The following is a 17,928-nucleotide window of genomic DNA, read 5'->3' as shown; positions in this document are numbered from 1 at the left end:
TGATTGGGATAGTCCCAAGGGTAAAGCAGTGGAGGATTTTACATATAAATGGGCAGCAAAACATGTGCCCAGAGAAGAATAGAACAAAAATAAAATTAAAAATTAAAATAAACCAAGCTTTATTTAATAAACTTTTATTTAGAATAAAAATAAAAGTTTAGGGTACTTGCTGATTTGCTATATAAAATATTCCAGTTCTTCATGTACCCAGTGAATATTGATGTGCTTACTGTCTTTAATGTCTTTGTCAACTCAAAACAATATTGGGGACTCACATACTGGGAACCAGGGTAGGGGAGCAATGTTGTATTGAATAAATGGTCAGTCTGAGTGCTCACTTATGGTGACCCTAAGTTTGTCTCATTCTCTGCAACCACTTCCCACCCCCACCATACCCCCTCCCCATCCCCACCAACCTGTCACAGATGTCAGAGCAGGTTAGCTTTAGACAGTTTCCCCTAGTTTATTACTGAAAACCAAGCCCGGGTTTTGAAAGTTGGTTTGGTAATTTCTAGCTGCATGATCTGGGTTACTTAGTCTGGCCATGTATGGAACAGAGATAGAAATGACAGGTACCGGGATTGTGGGGGTGGTGGGGGTTGGGGCAACCACTTTGTATGGCAACCATTTTGCAAGCTCCTGGTCCAGAGTAACCACTCATCAATTATGGTAGTGTCTGCCCAATTTCCTTTTTTAAAGTGGACAAGAGGTGTATGTATGGGGTAAAGCTTGGCCTCTGCAGTGTCATGGGGGGGGGGGGGCTACAGTAGTCATTCACTTCCTGTGTGTGGCATCAAGAGAAATTTAATTAACTCTTGGGGCCACCGTCTCCTCATTTCCTAATGCATCTGGCGTAGTCTATTCGCATCACGGGGCTGCTCTGCAGAAGACACCGATAAAACGTTTCTCCCAATTGACTGTCAACAAGTAAACGTTTATGGAATCTAGTCCAAGGGCAAGGCCAGGCACGAGATGTCACAGGAAGTTCCAAAAGAGAACAGGCGCTCGCTCTGCTCTAGGGCCACAGGCGCGGAGGGCAAAACCCATCCAGTGCTGCACCAGAACTCGTCCATAACAGACACAAATTGAAGTGGGTCTTGTCCGCCTGTAATTTATTTAATTTATTTATTTATTTACTTATTTTTGCCAGTTGAGGATGTGGCGGAATTTTCAATGAGAGCCCTTGCCCTGGTATATTTCAAGTCTGCAGCATCCTGAAGCTCACGTGAATGGGGGAAGGGGCTATTCCAGACCGTCGATCAACCCCGAACGAGCGGTCCCAGAGCGTTGGGCGGCCAGCACCACAGCAACCAGGACCCAGCCAACCTGTCTCTCGTGTCTTGCTTTGGCCACACCGGGCGGTGCTCGAGATGCTTCCGGGCTCAGGGCCAGGGCTCCCTCTCCCCGATCCAGCCCGGGGCTCCAGCGGGCACGCAAAGCAGACGAGTGGCTTCCCAAACGCTGGCTGCAGCTCGGCAGATCTGGGCCCGGGAGCCCGCGCGCAGCCAGGGCCGGGGCGGGTGCAAGGGGTCCGCAACCCGCCCCGCAGAGGCATCCCCGGGCCCCCTCTCCCCGGCACCGGCCGACGACCTTTCCCGTCCCCCGTCAAGGAGCATTTGGCTCCCGCGTCGTCGTGCCCGACCCGAGGCGTGGCTCGGCCGCCGCCCGGCAGCGGGGAGAACTCTAGCGCTCACACGGTTAAAGCGTGCGGAGAGGGGTGCCCGCCCACGAGAACGGAGCCCACCCCTCTCCCTATCTCCCGCCCCCTCCCCCCCCACCCTCCCCATCTCCCCGAGCCCCGCCCCAGCACCGCCCCCGGCCCCACCCCTCGGGCCGCGCTCCCCGCCCAGCTCGGGACCGACCCGCGGGCCGCACCTGCCCGCGCGCACACGCCCCCCGCGCGCCCGGTCCCGCGCCGCCGCCGCCCTCCGCACGCGCCCGGGCGCCGCCGCCGCCGCCGCCGCCGCCGACCTCGGGGCTCGGCATCCTCCTCCCGCTCCTCCCCGAGCACCTTCGCACGCACCCCCCGCTGCGGGAAGCAGGCCGCGGGAATCCAGGGGAGTGGCCGTGGGGGCGCGTCGCGGCCGGCCCGGCTCGCCATGGTCGGATCCCCATTGTAGAAGCGGCGCCCCGAAGAGGAGAGGATGGTGTGCGGCCGGGGGGCTGCGGGCATCTCCGGGTGCTGAAGGCAATTGCGTTATTGGAGGGGAGAGAGAGAGAGAGAGAGAGAGGGAGAGAGAGAGGGAGAGAGGGAGAGGGAAGGACCCTGGATTTGGGGGGAGTGGGGCTGGGCGGGGAGGAGGACCCGGAGCGGGAAAGGACGCACTGCCCGGGAGTCGCGGAGAGACTATGGGGAAGGACCAGGAGCTGCTGGAAGCTGCTCGCACTGGAAATGTGGCTCTGGTGGAGAAACTCCTGTCTGGCAGGAAAGGAGGGATCCTGGGCGGTGGATCCGGACCCCTGCCCCTGTCTAATCTGCTAAGGTAAGGATGGCCCCGGCGGCTCCGGGATGGCAAACCTTCTTATTGCATTGTGATGGATAACGTCCTCCTGCTTCTTCTGGGTGTTGCACCTGGTGACCGCCAGCGTTTCATTCTTAAATTAGGCAGGGAAACAGACGGTGTGTTTGGAGAGGAAGCATGAGCCCCCACCTCCCCTCCCTCCCCTCATCAGATGGATGCCTTCGATTCTTTGAGTAATTTTAAAATAGCTTTCCATCAATGCGTCAGTAGCTACTTTTCTCTGAGCCGTGGTGCAGAACTTGTACCTGTCCTAGTGCTGCTGGAAGAAAACTGGCGTTCCACCCGCTCGCCATCAATATTTATTAGGTATTTGCAGCCTCGAACCCAGCCTTTTATTTATTTATTTATTTATTTCGGATCTATTTAAAGAAAATTGGCAGAGACGCTCCTGCGTGCGTGCAGTTACCCTGCAAAATCCCGAGCCTTGGGTTCTGCTGCTTTCTCTTGCACAAGGTATTTATTCACTGTGCTGTGGGTTACGAGCCCACAAAATGAAGAAAGCCAGTCTTCTGGTGAGGTGTGTGCAAAACTTGAGGAGGCGGGTCAGGCCACACAACCCTCAGCAGTACTTTTCAGTGCCCTGGACATAGCGGAATGAAACTTGGTTATCCTATCCCGGGGTGAAGGAAGCCCCGGGTGCAGTTGGGGTACAGTGTGTTTGGCATGGAGAGAGGCCTTTTAATGGGAAGCTGTGGCAGGTGAGGCTAATTTAGCTTCGACAATCTTTCTGACATTTAAAAGGAAAAGTCACGTTTTAAAAATGTAGTTGGCAGTACCTTAGACATAATAGGATTGATTTGCATACTTGAAGAACAGTTAATTTAAAAAGTTGATTTGATGGACACATAGATCAACTGGGAGGAAACCTGAGGAAGATTCACCAGATACAATGTAAGGGAAGCTCTTCAGTTTTTATAATCATGGCTATTCACTTGAGCCTGAATATTTTTGGAGGCATCAATCATCATTCATATTTTCACCCTAAAATATCTCTTCGGCAATCCAGCTGTACTTAAAAAGATGTAAAAGTTCCAGCAATTTTCTTAGTTTCAAGAAAACTGCTCTACTCTTTTATGACATCTTAATACAAACTTTTGGACGCTGGCATTACATTCTTTACACAAGTTGTAGTATGTTGTAGTGGTCAGAAAATGCAGTTAATCACAGTACTGCCTGATGTGGGGAACGAAGTCATTTGTATTGCAGTGAAATTAATTTAGTCAGATAATAGTTCCTGGGATTTTAAACAAGAGCCATGTGATTTTCTATTCTTATTGGCAGTGGCATTTTCTTGGAGTGACAGTTCACGACAGTGAATCTTTGGAGGACAGTATTTTTTTTTTCTTCGTAGATCTCACAGGTGCTGACTTCTGAGTGTACTCCCTTGCTAGATAATTTTCTCTTAAAAACCGTTGTTTCAGATTATAGTTCTAGTCATTGACCTCAGTCACAATTAAATTATATGCAAGTAATTTATCTGGTTACAGTCTTAAGTTGCAAGTAAAATAATAAATGTTTCCCAGTGGATCATGTCAATTAAAAAATGATTATGGCTGGTAATCTAATGACTGCTAAAAGAGGGCTCTAAAAATAATCGATTCCTTTGGAGAAGTGCTAAAGAAGTCTTTGGGAACAGAGAGAACTTTGGTTAATTCCCTTGGGATAAAGGGTATTTTTTAAAAAAGAATATCTTTGTGATAGAACTTAAACACGAAATCTTTTTAAAGATTTTATCTGGGGCTGGAGAGATAGTACAGCGGGTAAGGCACTTGCCTTGCATGCAGCTGGCCCAGGTTTGATCCCAGGCACCTGATATGATCCTTCAGCCCACCGGGAGTGATTCCTGAACGTGAAGCCAGAAGTAAGTTCTGGGTACCACCAGACCTTCCCCGCATCTTCACAAAATTTCCCCTTGTTGTTGTTGATGCTATTGTTGTGATGACCAGCGGGTTGCAGGTACATGTGACTGTGGTGCTCACATTTGTTTGTTCTGAGGCTAGGCTTGGTGGTGGTGGGGTGGCTACTCTCAGTTCTATGCTCAGGGGATGCACTCAGTGGTCCTCAGGGGGAAGCATGTGGTGCTGGGGATGGGACCTGGACCGCCTGTGTGCAAAGCAAAGCATACACTCCGCTGGTGGAGTTCTGTCTCTCTGACCTTTAATCATACATTTTTGGCTGTGCTGCTCACTGCAGGTTGCTCTGCCTTAGGTGCTCACACGGTGAGCAGCTCACACGGTGCTCTTCAGGGTTGCAATCTTAGTTGAGGGAAGCAGGTTCTGGTCGAGGTGCTCTCAGGAGGGCTTTATGGTGTGGGGTCACATATCTGCTTGCCAGAGGTTGCACTCCTTGGTCATGGTGCTCACACATCATTTTAGTTGTTGTGCTCCCGGTCATGCTCCTGACCATGCTCCTGGGGCTCCTTTGAGTGCTCCCAGACGCTTGGCTGAAGTGTACAGCAGGTAGGTTCAGATAGCTGAGCCGTCAGGATCACATGGACACATATAGGACTCTGGGATTTGAACTTGTGACCATACACTTGGAAGGCAGATGTTCTAAGCAATTTTGCTGTTCCTGCCTGATTCTGCAGGTAATTTTAATTTAATTTTCCTTTGGTGGTGTTGGGAATGGAACTAGTTTGCGCTCTCTCTCTCTCTCTCTCTCTTTCTCTTCCCCCAACCCCATTTTTGGGTCACACTTGGCTCTGCTCAGGCCTTCCTTTTGGTTTTGTACTCAGGAATCACTCCTGGCAGACTTGGGGTACCATATGGAATGCTGGGCCACATGCAAGGCAAGTGCCCTACCTGCTATACTATCTCTCCGGTTCCCAGGAATGGAACTAGATTTCGTGCATGCAAAATATGTGCTTTACTGCTGAGCCATATGCCAGCCCAAGACAAAAATCTCCTAAACACCTTCTCAGTGGTGCCATTTTGGAAAAAAAGAATAGATGTTGAATTTTAGGAATAAAGTAACAACTCTTTAGTGTCGGTAAACATTTACTAAAATATCAGCTTTGTGATTCACAGTGCACTTCTTGAATGAAAGGTTTTCTCATTCAAGAAGGGTTTTCTCATTCAAGAAGTGAGGTGGAAATAGTAACTCTACAAGGAGGTACACAGGGAACAGTGACACTGAAAACATTCAAGTAGTTTGGGCCAAACTGTAGAAATCAAAATGAAAATCAATATCCGCATCCCGTGCATTTATCTGTCTCATACTCAAACTGAAGCAGCGTCCCTCTATTCCTGGCGTGATCCTTGGTATAAAATGAAACTTTTTCAAGTGACACGTTATATGTGCAGCATTTTTTCTTTCATATATAATTGCCATCAGGAACTTGTTTAAAGAATGATGAAAAAATGTGACCCCCGTCCTTTCAAGCGTAAGGACACGTCAGCATTTATAAATATTTCAGAATGAATTATAGGATGGGTTCTTGGCACTCCCCCCTCACCCAGCCCCACTTTATTACTTGTGTAATAATTGTGTCAGGTATTATGCTAAATGCTTCACATATCTCATTCACTGTTTGTTTTTGTTTTTGAGTCAAACTCAGTGATGCTCAGGAGTTGCTCCTGGCTCTGTGCTCAGGAATCACTCCTGATGGTGCTGCAGGGTCCATATGGGATGCTGCGGATCGGACCTGGGTCACCCAAGTACAAGGCAAGTGCCTTCCCCATTGTGCTATCTCTTTGTATTAGCTGTGAGAGATCGATTCTCATTTCACAAATGGACTAAAAAGATGAAGATTAAGAATTTGCCTTAGGAGGCTGGAGCAATAGCACAGTGGGTAGGGCATTTGTCTTGCTTGTGACCGACCGGGTATGATCCCCAGCATCCCATATGGTCCCCCGAGTACTGCCAGTTGTAATTCCTGAGTGCAGAGCTAGGAGTATCCCCTGTGCATCACTAGATGTGACCCAAAATTACCATATTAAGTAATGACAAAGATCTGAACTTCTGTGATTTAAATTGGTTTTGCTGTAGCTTGAGTCTTACTCATTGGTGTTATTCACGAAAGTTTAAGGTGTATTACCATTTTAGATAGTCTGATCTGAACATTGTTTTGTTATGTATGGTAATTAAAGTTACAAATTCTTAAAATTTATATTTCTTTTAATTTTATCCATAAAAAATATCTCATGGATAGTGGGAGAGATCTTAAGCGGCAAAGTACATGCTGAGCTGGTGTGAGGGCTTGACTTCTAGCCGCGGAACCACAATTTCACCCACGTTCTGTCTGGTGTGACCCTGGTGACTTCCGAGTACCACAGCCATGGCCGCTGTGTGTTAAAAACAAGAATAAAACTCATAGTCGCCCTTGGGGTATCACAGGACAAAGATTTTCCTGAAGGTACTTTTGATTGCATTTTTACACACTATGGGAGTAGTAACAATCTGATGGCAGAATCTGATATGCTTGGGGGACACTGCAGCTGTCCAGTGTAGGAATGACCTTGAATAAATATAGCAATCCACAGTTGTCCTTTTCTTTTGGTTTAGATTTGTAATACCAAAGGTTGTTGTCAAGACTTAATGAGGTGTAAGAGAGTTGAATGTGCATTTAGCACTTTGGTGTTTGTCATTAGTGTTATTATTTCTCTTGTGGCTCTAATGTACTGTCTCATTCTCTTTTAAACATAAATATATATCACTGTATCACTGTCATCCCGTTGTTCATTGATTTACTCGAGTGGGCGCCAAAACGTCTCCATTCGTCCCAGCCCTGAGATTTTATCAGCCTCTCCTTACTCGTATTTCCCATCCCTGCCGTATTGGAGGCTCTTTCAGGGTCAGGGGGATGAGAACTGTTATTGTTACTATTTTTGGCATATTGAATATGCCACAGGTAGTTTGCCAGGCTTTGCTGTGTGGGTGGGATACTCTCGATAGCTTGCCGGGCTCTCCGATATATATATATAGAGGGATATATATATATCCCTCTATGGCCAACCTGGGTTCGATTCTCCCCCCCCCCCCTGGAGAGCCTGGCAAGCTACCGAGAGCATCTCGCCCACACGGCAACGCCTGGCAAGCTCCCCATGGCATATTGGATATGCCAAACACAGTAACAACAAGTCTCACAATGGAGACATTACTGGTGCCTGCTCAAGCAAATTGATGAACAACAGGAGGATAGTGCTATAGTGCTACAAATTTGTTGCCTACTGTCTGAACCCCATCAAATATGGTATTATAATTATTGAAAATGAGTAGGCAGTATCTTATGATGTGTCCAGGAGTATGTTTACTCATATGTGAAGCTCGGCCCAAGTGTGTGGAAAGCGACCTGGAGTGTGGCAGTTGTTGGGTAGTGCAGTGCAGGCAGGATACTTTTGGTAGCCTGCCAGGTTCTCCAAGGGAAAAAAAATAATAAGATGTTGCGCGGCTGCAATTGTGGCTGCGTGCTTCCGGGAGCTGTGTTTTATAGTCTCTGCGTCTTGGCCATCTTGGCCATTGATGGGACCAACCTGGCGCTGGTGGCAGCTGGTGGGTGCGACACCTACCTACTGGAAGATGGGGGGTCTGGTTGGAGAAGGTCCAGTCCCAATCCGAGTAGGTTTGGAGACCTCAGCCCCAGGACCCAGATGCCTGGGTTCCTTTGCCAGTTCTTCCATGCATGAGGCCCATCCGGATGTGTGGAGAGTGGTACCAGCATGGCCGTGGCTGGCTCCGGAGGTCCTCAGCTGCTGGGGCTCTGTTCGGGGTGGGGGGAGGAGAGAAACTGAACCCTTCCCCCTCCAAGGGGCCTCGGTGAGGACAGCCAGGCGCGGGGGCAGGAGACTCTCCATATATATATATATATATATATATGTATATTTATAAAACATATATATGTTTTTGTTTGTTTGTTTTTGTTTTGGCTATATCTGGTGGTGCTCAGGGATCACTCCTGGCAGGAGTCAGGGGACTATATGGTGTGCAGGGAATAGAGCTGGGATTGGGTCAAACCTCATCCTCTTCAGCCCCTAAGCTTAAATTTCTTTTTGTTGTAGTTTAGTTATAATAGTGAGTATAGTGTTAATAGTTATGATAGTGTTAATGTTTATGGTTTTGGTACACAAAGTTGCTGCACCTTTGTCTAAAGCCAATTGAATTGCTTGTTTCTTTGATCCTTCCTTATTTTTGATTGAAGACCTACCTTATTACAGGTTGACATTTTCTAAACCATGTGATAGCATTGGCTAATTGTGAGGAGTTTGTTAATTAAAACTCTAGGTATTATTACTCTTTTTTTCAATTACCTGTGAAGTCATGGCTCCTCTCTGGCACATATAAAAGTGTTGAATAAACATAAATTGTTCCTATTATATTTAATCTTGCCTGTTTTAGCTTATACTTATCATCTATCTAGATCTCTTTGACTCTTGATTCTGCCTTCCAGCATATTAACTTCTCTCTTTTACATCGTATGCAGATTTAATATGCATGTTTTCTACAACTGGAATTCAATACACCATGATGTATTCTCAAAGAACCTCTCTCTAGCTTAGTATAAATTTAAAAGTAGCAGTCATTATGCACAGTATTTCTACCAACATTATAGACACTTAATAGAACTACAGTCAACTATTCATCTGCAATACACCCATGAGGATATTATGATGTATTTTTATCCATTGCCTTCTGAAAATCATGCTATGCTATGTTTATAGCATTCTTTCAATTTACCCCTTGATAATGTGTCTATAAATTCTGCTCAAATCGGTCATTTTATTATAACATTTATCTGGCAGTGAACCATAGATGATGCTTAATTTGGAAGTAGACTCCTTCAACTTCATTGCAACTAGTTCTGGGACTGGACACTTGAACACAGGTAGAGCAATTTAGCATCTGTTATGTTTTCTGTCTATTTGGAGTTTTGGTTATTTCCATAGATTAGTTATCCTTTCTCGTTCAAAAATGATTCTTAATAAGAAAGAAAGAAGCAAAATAGAAAGTGGGAAGAAATTAGTTTCTTGGCATTGTTATATGTCACAGGAAGTTTTCTTGTGGTATAGAAACATTGACAATTTTAATTTTCCTTTAACTCAGAGTTAAGGTTACGTGAGCTGCCCCAGCAGTGAACTTTTGTACCTCTCTCTGTTTCAGTTTTTCAAGTTTAGCTGAAAGGGACATTAGAATTTTTTGAGGACAAGTATATAGATATTTTTGTGTTTCATTTTAGTTATATGACCTGAGCTCATGAGAGCTCATCTGAGCACTCAAATTTAGTTACCTCCCCTTTCATCATATTTTATATGAAATTTACTTTTTTTTAAATGTAGCTTCACAAGATAGCTGTAAAATATTTTAAAAGTTTTTTTTTTTGTTTGTAGAACCACCTTTGAATCAAAAGAAAAAAATTCACATTGAAATATACACTTAAGGGAGCTGGAGAGATAGTACAGCAGGTAGGGCGTTTGCCTTGCACGTGGCTGACCCGGGTTCGATTCCCAGCATCCCATATGGTCCCCTGAGCACCGCCAGGAGTAACTCCTGAGTGCAGAGCCAGGAGTAACTCCTGAGCATCTCTGGGTGTGACCCAAAAAGCAAAAATAAATAAATAAAATATACACTTAAGTATTCTTTGGGGGAATCTAGATTATTATTTAAAAATATATTTTAATTGAATCACTATGAGATACAGTTACAAAGTTCTTCATGATTGAGTTTCAGTTTTACCTTGTTCCAATACCCATCCCTTAAACAGTGTGCATTTCCCGTACCCATGTCTCCAGTTTCTTTCCTGTTATCCTAATCTAGATAAAATACCTGTATTTTAATAAAGCAATAACAATTTGTTAATATTTCAAGTTTACTTGATGTTATTTTTATTTTGGCGGGACCACTTCTGGTGATGCTTAGGACTTACTCCTTGCTCTATGCTTATGGATCACTCCTGGTGAGCGTGGGGGACCATATGGAGTTCAGGGACTGAGCCTGGGTGGGCTGTGTGCAAGGCAAGTACCCTATGTACTGTATTTTTTCTCCAACTCCTTGACTAAAACCATATACACAGGAAAAATGGTATACTAGATCCTCAGCCTCACTTACTTGCTTTCTCCCTTAAATAATTGAGTACTTTAAAAGGTGCATTGAGTAGATTGTGTTGAATATGAAGAACCTAGTTCTCAGGATTCTCATGAAAAATCTATCAACTAAAAGCAGTAGGGGGAGGGGATATTTTTCTGGTTTGGTCATCATAGATGTGGAAGCCAGCAGCCTTATGTATTTTCCAAAATCAGTTTTTTTTTTAGTTCTTGAAGTTTTGGGTGATAGGTCCAATGAGATAAGAGGCAACTTGGGCATTAGTGGGACCAGCAATGGGAACCCTCATATAAGAAACTATTAGGGGAACAGCATTGGTTAAACGGAACAAATCACAAATAGAACAGTTCAACTACATGCAACTGTTTTAATCTATAAAAAATAGTTGAGTTGCAAGTGGGTGATTTCTTTTAGCTGGTAATGATGTTTGGAGCAGTAATTGCACCATTATCCGTGTCTGCCAGAGGGAAGTGCGTGCCAGCTGCATGAAGCAGGGGTGAGGGGGGAGGGAGTGAATGTTGGTGTTGACCTCTTTCTCTCCTAAGCGGGCTCTGCAGCTTCCTCTTCTAAATCGTGAGGCTGATTGTGCAGGAGGGAATTAGGACAGCCAGCCTGTCACTCCCCTCAGCCTACCTATGGCCCCGGGGCCTCCCTCCTGGTGTGGCTCCATGGACTCTCATAGCTGATGGAGTGTGGAACAGGGCCCTTGCGTGCACAGACGCTCAGCATGTAGCGCGATGTCAGTGAATGGAGAGTATGTAGAGAGGTGATGGGACCTCTCAGGTGACTACAAAAACAATTTGGGTGGCTCACATGTGTATGGAAATAATGTACTTAATTATGACTCGGAAGTTGCTTTTGGAGAATTCTTTCCAGGTGGCTTGTTAGCCTCTAACATTCTTCCTGGGTATTTAACTAGAAATGGAAGCGGCCTACAATTTGAAGTAAGAGTTAGGAAAGACCCCTTCTGAGGCCACAGGACGTTCTGACGGGGGGTGGGGGGGGGGGGTTGTTGGTTTCCATTGTGAGCATGGTACGCCACAGTGTTAATTCAGATATGATGCGGATAGCTTTAGGTATGCTGCGATGTTGAGATGATATGTCGATAGGCTCCTCTCAGATGCTGATAAGAGGAAATAGTTTAAATTTGGAGAAACCAACCAACCCCTGGCCACCCAGGAATTTCCAGAGGCCGATTCTGCTGCAGTAAGGGACCTTGCCACCATCCAGCAGATAAGGGCCCTGGGAAACCCGCACTTGGCCCATGAAACGCAGATCTAGTGTTCCGGGAGCCCATAGCCCATGAAGCTGACATTTTTATTCAACCTGGGTAAAACCTGAAATGATGTGATTGTTGAAGGCGGATCAAAACCCAGGATTAAAGGATCCCTTTTCCCGCAGCTGCTGCTACCACCACAGTGTCCAAAGAGCGTTGCTGCTGAATCTTTTTCCTGTGGCTCTTGCTTTCTGATTGAACAGCAGGTCTTCACGGATCCGTGTGTAAAATGGACCTTTGATTCAGCCGTGCTTTAGAGTTCTGTGGTCTGAATTTATTGGGGAGAGTATCTTTATTTACAGTAGTTTAATTCTACTTAAGTGGGCCCAAACAATTGGCGGTGACTTTTCTCCGACCTTTGATCAAATAGGATCAGATCTTGATGGGGCATAAATGAACGTCTGGCTTTGTGCTGCTGCTGGATGCTTCTCCTTTTCATTTCCTTTAACCCTTCTTGGCTCAATAGCGAAGTGTACAAGTTGTTCGCAGACTTGAGTTTCATCCCTCAGTTATTAATTGTAATAATAATAATAAAAAAGTAAGCTTTCTTGTCTCATTTCTTTCCTTAGGAAAAAAATGCCCGATCGTCAATAGTAAAAGTTGACCCTAGCTCTGATTTTTTTTTCTCATTTGTTTTAGGGTCACACCCAGTGATATTCAGGGGTTATGCCTGGCTCTGCACTCAGGAGTTACTTCTGGTGGTGCTTAGGAGGTCCCTATAGGATGCCAGGGATCGAACCTGGGTCATCTGGGTGCAAAGCAAGCACCCTACCTGCTGAATTATCTCTGATTTTTTCTTTTGCCAACTGGCCTTCCTAAGAGGAAACATTTAGAATGAGGACCCTTGGTGGGAAAGGCTGTGCCGTGAGGAGTCCCTTGAAGGACAAAGCATGGGAACTTTCTAACTGAGTTCACAGCTTGCTGTTGTCATGCTCACTTTCCCACTTGCTTTCATGTGAATCTTCCTTCTAACCTCATGGATTGCGTGCCCTTGTATCTCTCCTAGATTTATGCAGCCATCAACCACTATTTGTGCGAGCTGACACTTAACTCACGATGAAGTGTGATTGATTGATAAAGCTTTTAGGAAGAAGCCTTTTAAAAAAAAAAGAAAAAGAAAACACCTTATTTTTAGTATTTTCATTTAAAGCAGAAATAAAATGTTGGGTTAAAAGTAAAGCCTCAGAGCTCTGGTGGGAAAGCTAATGGAATAGATGATGTTGACTCGGCAAGAGGGGCTTGGATAAAAGCCACTAGTTCTCTTTCCTTATCTGATTAGTGCTATAGAGGAGAAAGGGACAATGAGAAGCATAGGGTTGGTACATGAGAAACATGAGAAGCCTTTTCTGATATTTATATACTTGTGAATAGGGTATTTTTTCCTGTTTTCTTTTGGGGGGGCACACTGCTTTTTTTGTGCTCTGGCCTTACTCCTGGCTCTGTGCTCAGGGATCATTCTTGGCAGTGCTCCAGGGACCATGTGTGTTGTGGCGGATTGAACCTGATTGAGTCAGTCACATGTGAGACAATTGTCTCACTCATTGTTCAATCTCTCTAGCCCCAGGTTATATTCTTCTCTTCTCTTCTCTTCTCTTCTCTTCTCTTCTCTTCTCTTCTCTTCTCTTCTCTTCTCTTCTCTTCTCTTTCTTTCTTTCTTTTTTTTTTTTTTGCTTTTTGGGTCACACCTGGTGATGCACAGGAGTTACTCCTGGTTCATGCACTCAGGAATTACTCCTGGCAGTGCTCAGGGGACCATATGGAATGCTGGGAACCGAACCCAGGTTGACTGCATGCAAGGCAAATGCCCTACCCGCTGTTCTATTGCTCCAGCCCTTATTTTTCTTTCTTAAAAATTTTTTTTTGCAGTGTCAGTTATTAAACCCAGCTCCTTACTCATGCTAATCTTGTGCCTTACCTTCATTATTTCTAGATGTATATGTTTATTGCATAATCGCAAGTGACAAAGAAATGGAGTAGAATGGTGTAAGAGCCTTAATATATGCTGTGGCAGGAAAACTTAGGTTCTTTTAAATACATTTTTCCAGGTATCTTGAAAAATGTCATGTGGTAAGTTAACTTCAGCATCTAGTAGATTCTTTGAACTCCTGTGTTTGTGTGGACAGGGCTTGTGCATTGCTGACCCTGGCTCCCAATTACCTCTCTTCCACATTGAGATTTTCTTTTTCTCCCCAAATTACTGTTTAGTCACTTGAGGCTTTGTTTGGTACCTCCAGTTACTAATCTACACTTGAAATGTTTTATGTATCATATAAATATGCTCAATATAGTATCTTGTATTTTGGATACACTAAAAACACTTCTATATTTACTTTCAGATTTATCCCTGTTTTGTGCAACTGTTTTACTGCTAGTGTGGAGACTTGGAAGTGAGTGGGAGTGTGTTTGGGGGAGCGCGGGAATTCTGCAGAAGATGTTTGTTGGTGGGAACCCGCAACAGTGGGGTTGTCCAGAGTAGCGATGCTTCCTGGCAGCTGGTTATGGTTCATAATTAGAGGGTCTGTCACTCAGAATGTGGGTGGAAAGTGGGAAAACATGATCAGAGAACAATTATGAACTATGTTTAATCTTAAGATTTTCTTCACAAGTGTGATTTATGCTTTCATTAGGTGAAGCTAGGTTAAAATTTAGTACCAGCAAACCAACTCCTATACAACTAACTAACAGTTCAATCAGGATTTTATGGGACCTGATGTCTAAGAATGGAAATAACATAGAATGATCGCTCTTTATTTGAAAAAAATTATAGGAAATATTATGATTCTAAAATTGAATGAGATCATCTTTTCCTATTCCCAGTATTATTGTAAAATAATGAACAAATGTATTACTGTGTGTGCATGCATGCTTATATATATAATGTGTATGTATATACATGTGTGTATGTGTATATATACATATCAGTAACCCATATATGTATATATATACACATATATTGTACGTTATAACATTTCTAAGATACATACATATATATATGAGTAAGTAGCCAATAAAAAAGTAGTAGGCATGTCAGGAGTGAGAAGGAGGCACAGTTGTTTCTGGGAGATCTAGGATAAGTCTCAGGGAACTTCAGGGAGAAGGTGATTAAATTAACAAAGAGATTTTTGTTTAGGTAACATGGTTACAGTAGAGTTAACATTTGTGGTTTTGATGCAAAGGGTTACTGCACCTTCTCTGCTACCAAAGTGCTCAGTCCACCTGAGCTTGTCACTTTAGTCTGTCCTCGCTGGCCCCCTTCCCCCCTCATATATATGTATAAGCATGCATGCACACACAGTAATATATTTGTTCATTATTTTACAATAATACTGGGAATAGGGAAAGATGATCCCATTCAATTTTAGAATCATAAGATTTCCTATAATTTTGTTAAAATAAAGAGCGATCATTCTTTGTTATTCCCATTCTTAGATATCAGTTCCCATAAAATAGTGATTGACCTGTTGGTTAGTTGTAATCTTCATTTTATAGTCCAGAGCCAAGGCTGTGTCCTCATTTGGTACTGTAGTTCCCTTGTTTTGTTTTTCTGTATGCTGGTATTTGTAGAAGAGGTGATTCTTGAGTATTGTGGGATGAGTTTGGCAGCTGGTGGTAGTGGTGTGTGTGTGTGTGTGTGTGTGTGTGTGTGTGTGTGTGTGTGTGTGTCGGGGGTAGGGTGGGGAAAGAACGCATTTCATGCAGAAGGAGCAATATATTATAGTGGGAAACTGTCACTCTCCTCCCCTTGTTCATTGATTTGCTCGAGCGGGCACCAGTACCGTCTCCATTTTTAAGATACTGTAACAAGTATAGAGTGTAGGTAAGGTTAAAGAACTTGTGTGTGGGTCCCAGTAGTTTGATATCTTAAAGATATAAAAAAGCCATTAAGAGGTTTTTTCTTTCAGTTTTTGATGTTACTTATTCATTTATGATAATGACATGGTTATGTTTCAAAAATTATGTGAAAGATAAACACTCTTAATCCTGTTGCTAAAATCATTTTTCCTATGTATTCTTAATGTAGTTGTTATTAGATGAACCAAGCATTTTGAAATTCTTTTCACTTAATCAAAGTATATCATAAGCTTTTACAATGTTATTACAAAGTCTTCTTAGCGCATTGTTTTTTTGCAGGGGGTCTCCCAGGTGGTGCTTTTGAGGCCTGGGGGACCCTCTGGCCAATGGTTCAATTCAGAAGCCAAAGGACATGGTCCTTCTCAGGCTCTGCAGTAATCCCAATAGTCCAGAGATAGCCCAGAACACCTCAATTGATCTCTTAGGTCTCCAAATCTGCACCTGGCAAGGTTTGAGGGAACCATATGGTGGTGGGAATACTTCTGTGGTTGTCTGTGTGCAAATTATATGCCTTAACCCATGTGCTATCTCTGGCCACCATAACAATCGTTAATAATGTCAGAGGCATTCCACTTAATGCAAACATTTCAGAGACCTCCTCTTTCAGAATCACCTACAGTCGGTAGCAGATGCATTTCTTGGTCAGACTTCAGACATACCCCATCAGAATTTCTGAGTGTCAGGTTTGGGAATAGCATTTTATCAACTTTCTAGATAAAACCTGTGGATACTAAAATGTGAGAAGCACTAATTGCTATGTATACCCGTAATTTGAACATCTCCTTAGTATTGAGTCTTTGGATGCTTTTTAACTTATTTATTGTTAGTGTGAGTTTTTTGGGTTTTTTTTTGCATTTTTTGTGCCCAGTGCTTCCTGCTGTCTTTGCACTGAGGAAGCACTCCTGGCAGTGCCTGGGGGAGCATATTCAGGATGTTGGGGGTTGAACTGGGGTCAGCCACATGCAAGGTAAATGCCTTAATTTCTGTGCTAGTTCTTTGGTATCATTAGTATAAGCAATATTATTTTGTACATTTTCCTATATATCTTATTTTCTATTATATTCTTGGGATACAGTTCTAGAAGTTGAATTATTAGTATTTTTAATTTTCTAAATATAATGCTAACTGCTTGATACGCTCTTTATGTCCCATCTTTAAACAGTTCTGAAAAGTGTGTAATTTAAAAATAATATTTATCAATTAATAATATGCAGCCCCAAATTACAGAGCTAATAGGTGATAGATCGAGGATTCAAATTCAGCCTTTTGGATCCCAGATAGCTTTCTATTGTGCCATATATTTCCCTTGTTGTATAGGGTTCAATGTAATATAAATCTATTTCAAAATTACATTATAACATATTTCATCATCCACACAGTTACTAATGACTTTGATTTGCACATATCATAGAGTTTTCCATGATAGGCAGTGTTAAGTTTTACATTTATTTCTTGAGATCATATAATCAATAAACCAAATTTAATGTTAAAGTAAATTAGCTAAAAATGTTTAAAAATACTGTTAAAACATCATTTTCTCCCACTTTGAAGCATATTCCAGCTCCTTATTAACTCAGGAATCTCATCAAATCTAGAGTTAGTATCTGCAGGAAGGCCAAGAGACCAGATAGTTCATTTTTCTAAATTTCCAGTTTCCATTTTCTGTCTCCCTCTTTCTTCCTTTCCTGCTTTTGAGACATTCTTAGGCCTTATTTGCCTGAAATTCAGGACATTCAGTTTTTATCCTGAACCAACTACAAAGTTTTCTTTATTGCATCTTATTCCCTCATGAAAATGGATCTCCATTTTCAAGAACAGTAGATGGTAGAGTAGAATCAGCAGGAAGTCTGCATGGAAATGCCCACATCTGGGGTTTGAATGAAAGCTGTCACTGAATGGACATGTGGACCTAGCCCCATGTTTCACTACCAATTCCACTCCCAATGTCACTTTTCCTCTACCAGTGTCCCCAACTTCTCTCCTGGGGCTTCTGTACCCTCCAGCCTGCCTTCTTTACTGAGGTGTTTCTAAGTTTGGTTAGCTTAATGTGGGTTTTAGGTTTGTTAGGTTATTCTTCTCGCTCTCACAATTTCCACGCTCTAACTACTCCTTAATCTAGGTAGTGTCTGCAGAAGAAATCCTCATTTTTCTCACTTGAAGGTCTAACACCCCCAGCCCACCCCTTCCTGGACTAGCTTTCCTGTGGCTACCGTCTTTCTCCTGCTTCAACTCTGATGCCACTTC

General features: G+C 43.4%; 1 protein-coding gene across 10 annotated transcripts in view; it reads left to right on the top strand.

Moving 5' to 3' along the window:
- The first annotated feature begins 2,300 nt into the window (after nucleotides 1–2,300).
- ANKS1B (ankyrin repeat and sterile alpha motif domain containing 1B) overlaps nucleotides 2,301–17,928 on the top strand; it is a 1,250,258-nt gene continuing 1,234,630 nt past the window's right edge. For all 10 annotated transcript variants that reach the window (XM_056114313.1, XM_056114308.1, XM_056114302.1 and 7 more), the window contains exon 1: nucleotides 2,301–2,483. In XM_056114313.1, the coding sequence (XP_055970288.1) occupies nucleotides 2,350–2,483 (134 nt within the window). In that variant the 5' untranslated portion in view covers nucleotides 2,301–2,349. The remainder of the gene's footprint in view (nucleotides 2,484–17,928) is intronic.

The sequence above is a fragment of the Sorex fumeus genome, unplaced genomic scaffold (assembly GCF_029834395.1).
Source record: "Sorex fumeus unplaced genomic scaffold, SorFum_2.1 ptg000003l, whole genome shotgun sequence".
In the NCBI taxonomy this organism is placed as follows: domain Eukaryota; kingdom Metazoa; phylum Chordata; class Mammalia; order Eulipotyphla; family Soricidae; genus Sorex; species Sorex fumeus.
Note: the sequence above shows the minus strand (reverse complement) of the source record. Positions and strands in the feature narration are given on the sequence as shown.